At 38.5% G+C, this 12,239-nt stretch overlaps 1 protein-coding gene across 1 annotated transcript; it reads right to left on the minus strand.

Annotated features, from left to right (window-relative positions):
* Positions 1-411: 411 nt before the first annotated feature.
* zcchc10 (zinc finger, CCHC domain containing 10) lies at positions 412-8,850 on the minus strand. Its single transcript, XM_078266418.1, has 4 exons — positions 8,748-8,850; positions 6,796-6,957; positions 4,850-4,891; positions 412-1,322 (listed from the first exon to the last, which is right to left on the minus strand). Exons 1-4 carry the CDS (start codon positions 8,786-8,788, stop codon positions 1,079-1,081), a joined length of 489 nt encoding a protein of 162 aa, XP_078122544.1. The 5' UTR covers positions 8,789-8,850; the 3' UTR covers positions 412-1,078.
* Positions 8,851-12,239: the final 3,389 nt, after the last annotated feature.

Raw genomic sequence — 12,239 nt, forward strand, 5'->3', positions numbered from 1 at the left:
GACTTCTAGCACGGTGGCTTAGTGGTTAGCACTTCTGCCTCACAGCAAGGAGGTTCTTGGTTCGAATCCAGGTCGTTTCGGGCCTTTCTGTGCTGAGTTTGTTCCATGTTCTCCCCGTGTCTTCGTCGGATTACTCCGGATGCTCCCGTTTTCTTCCCACCATAAAGACATGCATGCTAGGTAATTAGGACTACAGTTGAAAATTAGCCGGCTGGCTAACACTGGCGCATTTACAGAAATGTTGATTAATGTGCATTGTCCTAATCAAATAAACTTACAAACTTGAACTTTGTCATATTTGAGTTGAGTTGAATGATTAGTGTATGTTAAATTCTTAAGATCTCATTTCTTCAAAATAAGCTATTCCCCAAAAAGTTTAGTAGTGTTTAAGCACATTAAGACATTTGCAAATTAGTTAACAAAAAAAGAATTTATTTTCATTTTATTCTCAAATGCATATATGTAAAGTCATTATTTTCTCTTTAGCAAAATAAAACCTTTTACAATAGCAAATATGCAAGAACCTTAAAAACAAAAACACACCAACTTTATTTTACAGGGAACAAGCAACTGCGATTTTATACCAACAAGACCTTCTCACTAATTTAAAATGTAATAAACTTGTATTCCGTATCCTTTAAAAAGGATAGCACATATCAATGTCTTATCGATTCTAGATATGGCGCGGCTTTATTGAGGTTGTGAGCTGTACAGATTAAGTTTGACTAAAAATATACTTTTGTACAAAATCACAAATTCAACATGAATAAGCACATTAGTTTTCTCAGATATTTTCAATTCACATCCTCAGTAGCACTACAAACTCGAGAAAATATCACATTAATAAAAGTAACGGGAAATGTGTTTTGAATACAGAACATGACAATGGCCAACCCAAAATGTTCTTTTCTCTCTAATTTATATTTTTTGCTAAAACTGTACAAGCAGTTTCATAGCCCTAAAAGTGTCCTATCCATCCAACCAACTAAAATGAATTAAGAGAAAAACTTTGTGGACAGCTAAAATGTACTTAGGGAAACAAATAAACAAGAAAACCCACTTATTCCAACATATTTATTTATTTCTTCTTTTTCTTCTTCCTTGGAGGTCCTTGATCTGAATCGCTGCTGCTTTCTGAGTCTGAGCTGTCTGAGGACGAAGAGGAGGAAGAAGAGGAAGAAGAGGAAGATGACGAAGAGCTGTCGCTGTCACTGCTGCTGTCACTGTCATCTGAAGAGGAGCTGGAGGAGTCGCTGCTGTCTGACGATGAGTCACTGGAGGAGCCATCTGAATCACTGCTGCTGTTGCTACCATCTTTAGCCCTGAGAGCAAGTGGCACAACACAAAAGGGAAAAACATGAATACAGAACAGCGTGTATTGTGTCTCACGCTGTACCTGTTAGTCAAATTCCTTGTGTTACTTACTTGGTAATAAATCCTTTTCTGATTCTGATTCTGTTATTGATTCTGATACTGACTGTTGCAGTGTCACTACGCAAAAGGAGAAGAGAGGACAAAAATGCTCCGTTTGTTGAAAGTAAATGACATGTCTATGATGTTACACCTGCCAATCTGCAAGGTTTTTGTTTAGTTGTTTTATTTTCTTCACTGAAGGTTGTATAGACCAGTGTAATCACACCAAAGGAAAAATAAATCATATTAGTCTCCCCCATCAGTGAGTCGGGGAGTGACACTTTAGTGCTTAACGGTCATTGATGTGATGTTTGACACATCACTTCCCACAGTCACCAGCCTCTGATACCTCTTGGCTGATAGCATATGCCCCTCCCACCAACAGACCAAACATGGCCTGGCACACTAAAACAAATAAAGCAATTACACATGACAACACCCGAATTTCCACACTGCTAAGTTATACACGTTATTGTAGGCCCAGTATATTACGCAACTAAATTTTATACAATATATTTAGTGGGGGGGTCCCTGCTTGTCTCTTTCAGGTTAGGGGTCCTTGGCCTAAAAACGTTGAAGACCTGTGTTATAATGTTTTGGTGGCATTTTTGTAGTCGATAGCCACAAGTCAATTTTCAACCCGTTATGATGTAAGTCAGTGTTCTGGGGGAGGAGGCGGCACACACTAAACTAAAGTTGAACAGGCCCTTTGTCATAGCAGAAATCTTAGCAATGACAAACACAGGTGCAGCTAATAACATTAATTGCTGCATAGCACTGCAATAACTGCGGGAACTAAGCCAACGGTTATTAGTTCCACCTGTGCTTTCCCTGCTACGACAAGTCAAAATGTCTGCTGTGAAAACGGCCTACAAAATTGATTCATTTGGAAACGATAAAAAGAGAGAAAAAGAAAAAGAACGCCCAGATGCTGGCAAAGCTATCAAGAGGGTTGGGGAGGGGGGTTAAATGTTTAAAAAGTACAGGCTTTTTCCTGAAGACATTCTGACATGTCAAAGGAGAAAAAGCAGAGGTGTAAATAATAAAATGAATGAAGGCTGAATTCCATTTAGCCGTTTCAGTTTCAGGGGCCTGGTATTGTGCATGCTGGCTACTGGGACACATTAAATCAACAGTAAAACACACAAACAAACTAAATGAGGATAACCAAGCAAGTTTTACGTATTATGATGTATTATAACGCATTATAAAATTGATTACTATCAGCGCACTTGACCTTTTTAAAGACATGTACAAACACATTGTGATTTTTAGAAGCAGACATTGACAGTACTGGATAAGTAACTATCACTATTGTAATATGATTCAACAGTAGAATTGTTTTACTGCTGGTCTATAGTCTTGCATTGCCAGACCTGCTGTCCCTCCACAGCGCTGCGGAGGAGGGTCTGGCGAGTCCACACAGCATTCTGGAAACTCAAACCAATCGCAATTGTCCATTTACAAGTCGGATTTTCATTGTTTTCATTAGCTCTAACCACGTTAGCCATTGTTAGCAATGCCAGTCTATAACAACGCATTACGCCGTTTTTTTTGGCATACAAACAGCGTAACAACATGTCCACAGACATGACAGCGCTGCGTGTACGACTGATTTAGTGAGACACAAATGTGTTATAACTGAAGAAGTGCTTATAACTGTATGTTACTACTGCTATCACAACTGTTGGTGCACGGAGCAGCCATGTCGGATTTTTAGCTCGGGGTACTCGGTGGTTACCCAAGTTCAGAGTGCGGAAATCCAAGGTCAGGGGGCGTGTTTCTGACTTTGACCTCGGAAAATCGGAGTTCCGAGTGCAAATGGAACGCACTATTAAAGTGCTCATATTATGCTTTTTGGCTTTTCCCCTTTCCTTTATTGTGTTATATATCTTTTTGTTGTTATGTTATAGGTTTACAAAGTGAAAAAGCCCACAGTCCACCCCAAAGGGACTTACCATCTCCAACAGAAAACCCTGTTCACAAACTGCTCCAAACAGCTCTATTGTTGTCCAGCTTTTACTTCTGTGACAAACGCGCATCACTTTATAACACACGTTATAATGCTCGCCCTCATACTCTGCTTGTGACTGGCTAGTAGTCTTTACCTAGGTACTGCGCATGCGCGTCTCCCAACAAAGATGGAACAGAAGTGCGATGTCTCACTCTGTAGCTAAAACAGAGAGCTCAACACACAGGGTGAACAGAGGAGCTGCAGCAATGTGCAGTATGACAAAAAATGTGGTGTTTTTTTGAAAATGAAAGCATGTCAACTCATTCTGGTACAACCTCTAGCATAATATGAGCACTTTAAACAAGTGGCTCATAGTCATCAATAGTCTCCACTAGAGGGAGCTGTTACATCACATTTCAGTCAACTATGTTCAGATAGACCTCTACAGTTTGGGCCTTGAATCAAGAGTGGAACAGTAATGCTGCAAAGGTCATGACATCTACCCATCCATAAACACCACTTGATCACAGTGTCATCCCGACATCCTTTCCTAGGCAGATTCTCACAACAATTCAAACGATATCTATCTATCTATCTGACAATAGGCCTTTCCCAATTCCCAGTTTGTTCCTGATTCCTCTCCTCCTCACGATTTACTTTAATGATTAGAGAGGCAGCTTTCAGTAATTGCAAACATTTCCATGCGCACAGTAATTTCACTGCAGCTAATATCGTGGGACATTTAAGCAGCAAAACTAACTGTAGTTACTGACAGAGGAAACAGAATTAAACCTTTAGCTTCTGAAATAAAAATCATAAGAGCCTCCGCGATGTGCTCTACTCGAGATAGGTATTCGTGCACCTTCAAGATGGCGCGCTGAAATCGATTTCCGGGTCACAAGCTGGAGGATTGAGGAGCGAGGAGGTACAAAATCGGGAATTGGCAGAGGGCCAATATGTGAACAATGACCCAAACAGACAGACTCCTCACCAGTCAGTAGAACTGAAGGAGCCTCTTGGATGTGTGGTGCAACATCTTCAAGACTAAAACGTTCAATGAAGTTACCTTCAAACTAATTTCTATTGCTGGTTTTCTAATATAAAAGGTTGCATTAAGGGCGTCGTCCTGAAATAGTTACTTGACCTCGGTAATAAGAAAAGCAATGTAAAAGCCTTCTTGTATTTGTTCAGTTTTTTACTTTTATACCTCTCTGTATGACTACTACTACTTCCTTGCTAATAAACACGTAAATAAATGTTCTATTTATATTAAAATTTAGTGGATTACCACATTGTCAAAAATGGTTCAGACTTACAGAATTTTTTTTTTATACCACCTAAAAACACACCACCAAAAATGTAACTGAGTAAATGTATAATTTGGCCAAAGGGGCAAAAAATAATTATATATATATATATATATATATATATACATACATACATACATACATACATACATACATACACACACATCCTACTTACTTCTTTTTCATTTTCTTCTCACTGGAGCCTTCTGTTCCTGGTCTGTAAAGAGAATAAAAGCAACAGCTTTAGTGAAAAGATTCAGCCGGATGCATGTATTTTCCGTTTCCTTCTGCTTTCTTTGTGTTGGAATTTTAAATTTGGGGGGTTCATGAGGACTATGGTTAACTGCTCCTCAGATCTCTGCAGGGTAAATTGAGACAGCTAGCTAGACTATCTGACCAATCTGAGTTCTCTCTCGCACGACTATTTTGCAGCAGCTCTGTGCAGAGTTTAGCGCCGCCCAGGACGATTCTGATTGGATTAAAGAAATGCCATTAAACTAGGGCACATTTTCCTCCTATCCTCGAAATCTGTGTGGAGTAGCCAGATCCTACTTCAGCGCGCTATGGAGGAGGGTCTGGCAAAGCGAGACTTGTTTTTGTACAGTGACAGTTTAACAATATAGTTGAGTAGAATGATACCGAAGCTCCAAAGCTAGTTTCACTACTGTGAAGCACAATGTTTCAATACATGGCATCGGCGCGTGTGTCCAATGAGTAATACCACGTGACTGATGACGTCGGACGCTTCAGACATCACAGGTGCTTCGGTTGAGCGCTTCATTCAGTTTTTAAAGTTAAAAGTTTTAGCTAAACTTTAGTAAGCTCAGAAGAGAATAAATTTCAGAAATATGGCAGTGTACGCTAGAAAGACATAATCGTAAGTATGATATCATTTCCACCTGACACCAAGTAACAATGCTATAAAATGAATAAGCTCATTTAACGATGATCATTCTCCAATCGCATCACATTTCATATGAAAGGTTACATAAATATCAACCATCAAGTTAAAAACACATGAGCCCACAGTGGACACTGGACCTAAACTACACCAAGTATGTACATTACGGTTTTGTGTCGGCAAAAATATTTTATATGTAGCACTTTCGGACAATGCATTAAATAATTATTTTACTGTAATATGTTGCACAATACCATCTTAATTTAATGCCACGTTTAGGATAAAAGTTTTACAGATTTAATAATAACGCAAGCTTGTTGAACTTTTATCACACACACACACAAAAACTATAAATAACAGAGATATGTAGTGCTATGGCCCGTCTTAGAGGGCTGCTATGCGTTTTGCAAGCCACCAGGTGTCACTGTGTTTGGAGCCCCAAAGCTTTGAATCTTTTTCTGGTACAAACAATGAAAGCTTCATCCAGACTCCTTTAACTCACTGTTAAAGCGGTGTGTTTTCTACAGTGGCTCCATTTTTATATATGGCTAAATTGTTTAGTGTGGGTCAGAAACTGCTGAGTGTTGTTCCTGCTCCATGGTACACCGAGTCTTAAAACATGACATCTCAGCTTAGTCCGACACCCTCACTGTTCCTCTGATGAGTCAAATTCCCTGACTGACTAAGACAACCGTGAAATTCAATCTGGTCGCCCACCTCGATCCAAACCGTTTAGCAGAGCAACTGTAAACCCAAAAGTCGTTAACACCGCCTTCTCTGCATATTTAGTGCCTTCTGGCCCCATGATTACTGAGCCAAAAAGGCAGACACAGAAAACTATTTGGCCCTTGAAGTGAACAAGTGAAGCTCTCGTCTTCCTCACAAACTGTCACTGAACGCCAGAAACTCACCAAACTGAAAGTAAACTTCGGTCATTATCCGTATATATCCCGATGTTAGTTATCCAAAGTTGCTGCCAAATGTCATTATATTCTACACCTTCCACAGCTCACTATTGGGTGCACATGCAACCACAGCGTTGCCAGTAAGAAAATAAAATATCTCCAGATTCCTTTAACAAGTCTCCTGGTTTGTAAAAGAGCCCCACTGGGTCACCCAATAGCACTTTGACAATCACTCGTGTGTTCTAGTAGCATAAAATAGAATCAGTGAAGACCTGCCTTTCTGGCATTAGTAGTGCACTGATGAAGACGCCTTACCCAGTGATGCTGAGGGGTTGGTTTTCATTCTCCTTGAGTTTCTTTTTCATCTCAACTGTTCTTGACGGCCTGTGCACATATTTCCGCTTCCCTGTGCATTCGTAGGTCCAGTGTCCCATCTCCAAACACTTCTGGCAACGCACATGTTGTTTGTTTGCCTCTCTGCACAAAATAAAACGGACAACTCTGAATGAGGATAGACGATGACAGTCACTACATCTATAAAGAAAAAACATATCACTGTTGCAGCTACATTTCCTTGTTATCAATTTAGAGGTTAAAGAAGTACTTCTTGGCAAAGTACAGCTTTGAAGCTTTTGGGGGTGGCAGTAGCTCAGTCCGTAGGGACTTGGCTCGGGAACCGGAGGGTCGCCGTGCAGACCAAGTACGCGTGTGGACTGGTAGCTTGAGAGGTGCCCTTGAGCAAGGCACCGAACCCCCAACTGCTCGGGGCGTCTGTGATGGGCAGCCCCGTCACTCTGACATCTCTCCATTAATAGGTCCCGGGCATGTGTGTGTATTTCGGGCCTGTGTTTTAATGTGTGTAATAACTAACAACAGAGTGAACAAATGTAATTTACCCTTGCAGGATCATGAAAGTATGCCTTAATCTTAGCTGGTACAATGGTTGGAAGGTTGAAACCTATCAATGTTTTTGAAGATGCCTGCTAAATGTTTTAAATCAAACAATCTACAGTCTGTCTTTTCACATCCTGGAGTATGTGAATGCATGTTTATCCAACAAGTCCTGACACCTAAACAATAGAGAACATTGTTAATACATTACTAACTCATGTGTATGAATATGGTCTAATCTCCCATCCCTATGGTTAAAATTGGGGTTAGCGAGTCTACTCTGCAAAAGTTGGGAATACATTCAGGCCATGGTTAAGGTTTTTGGAAAAGTCATGGGGGGAAAAAAAGATGACTTCCAAACTATCCATCTAACCACCACATTGTCCACAAACGTGTTATTCCATTTACATGTACTGGTACGGATAAATTAAAACTTTGAATTGTTTTAGAGATGTCTGTAATATTTTTTATGCTGTGTTTTGTTGCGTGTCTAATCTGTGTTCTTATATATTCTGCTGTACTAATGCCTCTCTTGTAAATGAGATTTGATGACAATGAGATTACCTGATTAAATAAAAGGGAATAATATTAAGTAAGAATAACTCATCCATGCCGTTCTAATACTTTCCTAACGTAAGAGAGTTGAATTCCTTTTCTCTTAGGTCCTAAAAGAGGGCGGAGGGGGCCATTGTGTCCTGGCTAACAAACAAATGAACCATGTCCGAATGGTAAACAGGATTTTCTTTGTTGGCGTTTCACATGCAAATATGAATATGAATATGAAGGCAAGGTCCAGTTTCTTTCTTCAGTAATATACAACTTTAATAATGCAGGCAGAGCGCTCTATAAATACACATATAATTCCATAGTGCTGTAGAAGTCATCATTTTAAAAACCCGCTTTAATGATCCTGAACCAAGCCAACATTAACTACATGTCCAGCTCTATTTCCAACGTGGGAATGTTATGATCACACATGTGATATATGTCGATATAACAAGATATAACAAATATATTAGTCGACAACGTGTATCTTACACGCAGTTATTATTGTTACTTGACATATGTTGTACTATAACCTCGATTTTGTTTTACTTTCGCCGGTTATTTAGTTATTAAAACATATCAGGCACGATTTAAAGACTAATACACGTTTGAGGACAGAAAACAGTCCATAATCGTTGTGTACTGTAGAGAAAGACCGCGGCGCATTTGTGCTCCATTAATCAGTCATGCTGGGACTGGGTTCGTAATTTACTTCCTACATCTAACAAGAAACACCATGAGCTCAATGTTATTTGTGTTTTAAAAGACCGCCATATTCCCAAAACGATGAAAACGGTGCAGTTTTATCTAGTTATGTGAAATATACTTACGCCTGCCGTCTAGCTATTATTCTATGCATGGGAGTCGCCATGTTGCAGTTTACTTTTTCTTCTTCATTGGTTTCGTAGCAGTACCTATTTCCGGCAACCTTAAAAGCGGCGAAGTTCCTCCCCTTCCGGTGGACCTCATGGGACTTTATTTGAGGAGCCTCTCGCATTTGTTGAATTAATTATTGCATAACACATGTAGGCTACATACAGATACATAAAACAGGATTGTTGTTTATGTATAACTCTGAATGTAAATGTCAATTGGATGTCCCTGCATAACCTAATAAACAAATTGGGGGGGAATACAGGATTGTTGTGGAGCTCAAAATGTTTAGCCTACTGTAGGCTACAGGTGTTAGTCTGTGCACATTAGAGTAACATTACATGTAAAATAACAAACCAAAGTAGATAAGTGACAATTCCTAATTATTTTCCATAGTTTTAAACTAGCCTGTATTCTACAACAACAGACTAATAGAATTCCTGAAATTCAGGCGCCACTGTTGGCAACAATGATCTACTGCATCTATGTATTTTATGAATAACCCGTCAACCCGTTTAGTGCAATTCATTTTCTTACCATTCATGGGCCAAAAAGATGTTTGAGGAAAATAATGGTTATATTTTAGCCTATAGTTCATTTTGACAGTAATGCGTTTTTAATGAAAACAAATGCAAGAGTTGACACAGTGGGTGCTTTAGTACACTAAATGATCACAAATCACAAACCTGTACTGTGTATTCCAATGCAATACAAAAGCCCAGATACTACGTTTTTGATGAGGCACAGTTCATATTTTTGTCCTTGTTGGATTATATTGCTTTAATTCCATTACAATGCAAATATGACCAGTCTAACAAGGAATTCAGGTAACATTTTTAATTAGTTTGAAAATTTCAATAGCTGTAACGGCTGTATCTTCTCATAAATGCTTTCTTAAATTGATTTACATTACAAAAAATGGATCTTCCTTAAAAGCAGATATTAAGCAGTAATTTAGCCTACACATAATTTTGGTCTCTTGGCTTTATTTCCATATCTTCAGATACAGTGCTGTGCATCTGTGTAAGCAACACAGTGCTCCCACCCACCATTCAAGTCATTACACCCACCTATATTTACTTTTTGTCAGAGGTACAAGGACATATCATTGTCTCGCAATTCTTTTTCATGGGTTCTTAAACAGTATTTTAATCCCACCAACAAAGCATGTTATAGGCCTACTTTATGTTTTATAAAAACACATGAGTATCTAAAATGTTGTATATCCTTCACATTTTGCTTAATTTACAAAGGTAGAATAAACTCAAATAAACAAGTACTTATTACTTATTGAGGGGTGAGAGAGAGAGAGAGAGATGCACAGCAACCACAATTACAATATAAATGACTAATAATAATCATAGCAATGGGTATAATGGAATGATATGACGAACAGTAGCAATAATAATAGCAGTAATGATAATAGAATATGACGAATAATAACAATAGTAGCAGTGGGTAAGTAACACAAAATTTGCCAGTGCAACACAGATGTCTTCTTACTTTATAGTTTTATTTTTTAATAAAAGGTGCATAACAGTGACTAATGTTTCGACGTAAGGTTACATCTTCATCAGAGTCCTTGGAGAGAATGGGCAATGAAGCCCTTAACAAGAATCATCAACAGGTGTGATTGTGCGTAAAAGGGGCGTTGGCTACCTGAAGATACACCCATCTCAACCAAGGTGCTACATTCATTAATCAGTCATTAAAGGGCAAATGCCCACAAACAGGTCAAAAGTATTAAAAACAATGTTGATAGGTAACAAGCATAACATGTTCACAATACAGTAGCAGTGGGTATTGAGAAGGACCACAGCAGCAAGCGCAGCCTCGATCCAGATGCCACCCCAATCAAATCAAAGAGGAGCGTTCTAAGCTTTCACTTAAATGTGTAGACGTGTCTGCCTCACAAAACAAAACTGGGAGCTGGTTCCACATGAGAGGAGCTTGGTAGCTGAATGATCCCCCTCCCATTTTACTTTTGGAAACTTTATAGGAACCACAAGTAACTCTGAATTCCGGGAGTGCAGTGTTTTAGTGTGATGATAGGGTATTATGATGTGCTGCGTATTGTCTCATTTCCGGTGCTTCTGTGTTGCTCACATGGTAGCAAACTACAACAATGTAGTAAATCATAGCCAATTACAAAAGTTACAAAATTGTAAAAAATGAATGTGTAGCTGTGGTTTGTTCACTCAAACGTTTAAACTGTGTGGTAGGCTTGTATATGACTTCATACTTTCGACACCCTCGTGCAGCACAGTCTATTTTTGTTTTCCCACCTAGTGAGTTGATCCCAAGCATGATCAAAACAATCAGTCAATGGTTTCCAGGGTTGGGTAGTAATGGATTACATGTAATCTGGATTACGTAATCAGATTACAAAAATCAGGTAACTATAATCAAACCAGATTACAATAAAACAATGTGTAATCAGATTACAGTTACATTGTTGAGGATTACCTGATTACATTTTATCATGCAAACAATGCAACTTTTTGCAATACAACAGAAAACTTGTTTCTGTGGCCTTTGATTAATGTGCTTTGAAAAATTAGACGTCTTGAGGAAATAATAATAAACAATGCTAATATGTTGAAAAAGGAACGTGTACTTTTTAGACTGTTCTAAGATATGATTACACTTATTTTGAGATTTTGAAAGATATGTTGTGGATATGTTATGAGAAATGTTCAGAGAGAGAAATATGAGAAAAGAGTTTTAAACATTCAATATGATGTGAGAAAGGAGGTAAACAGATTGATATGAGGATATGTACTGAAAAACGGATATGTTCAGAGTAAAGAAAGTTCTTAGTAATACATATAACGTTTTTAGTTAATAATGTTTTTAGTTAGTTCACACAGGCATGCTTTAATGAGAGCAAAAAGATGTCTTAGATGTAATGAAATAATAAAGAGAAAAATAAAATGAGAATTCATTGATCAATTCTGTGGCGGTGTCTTTTACTTAAATTGCATATTTATTGAAGTGATCTAAGAGTAATCCTAAAGTAATCAGATTACGTTACATGTTTTGGGTAATCCAACTGATTACGTTACTGATTACAAAAATTGCCATGTAATTTGTAGTCAGTAATGGATTACATTTCAAAGTAATCTGACCCAACCCTGATGGTTTCTTTATGCAATTTGCATTCACAGTAAATCTTAAAACATGAAATTATCTCTCAATAGTCAGGACTATAAGGATATCTATCCCCAAAAAACCAAAGTATTGGAGAACAGTCATTTCCACATAGTTCTAGAAAGGTCCAGAGATGTCTACTACACAGATCTCGCGATGACTCCCGGCGAGAAGTCAGTTAGACCACCTTGCTGCTGCAGCCTGCCAACACAGATCAGAGACACCGGTGGTGGTGTGGATTATGACTATAAGTAGCCAGACTTAACACAGTGCAACACAACTACTTCACCTGCTTACGT

This window comes from Sander vitreus, chromosome 13 (assembly GCF_031162955.1).
Source record: "Sander vitreus isolate 19-12246 chromosome 13, sanVit1, whole genome shotgun sequence".
Classification (NCBI taxonomy): Eukaryota; Metazoa; Chordata; class Actinopteri; order Perciformes; family Percidae; genus Sander; species Sander vitreus.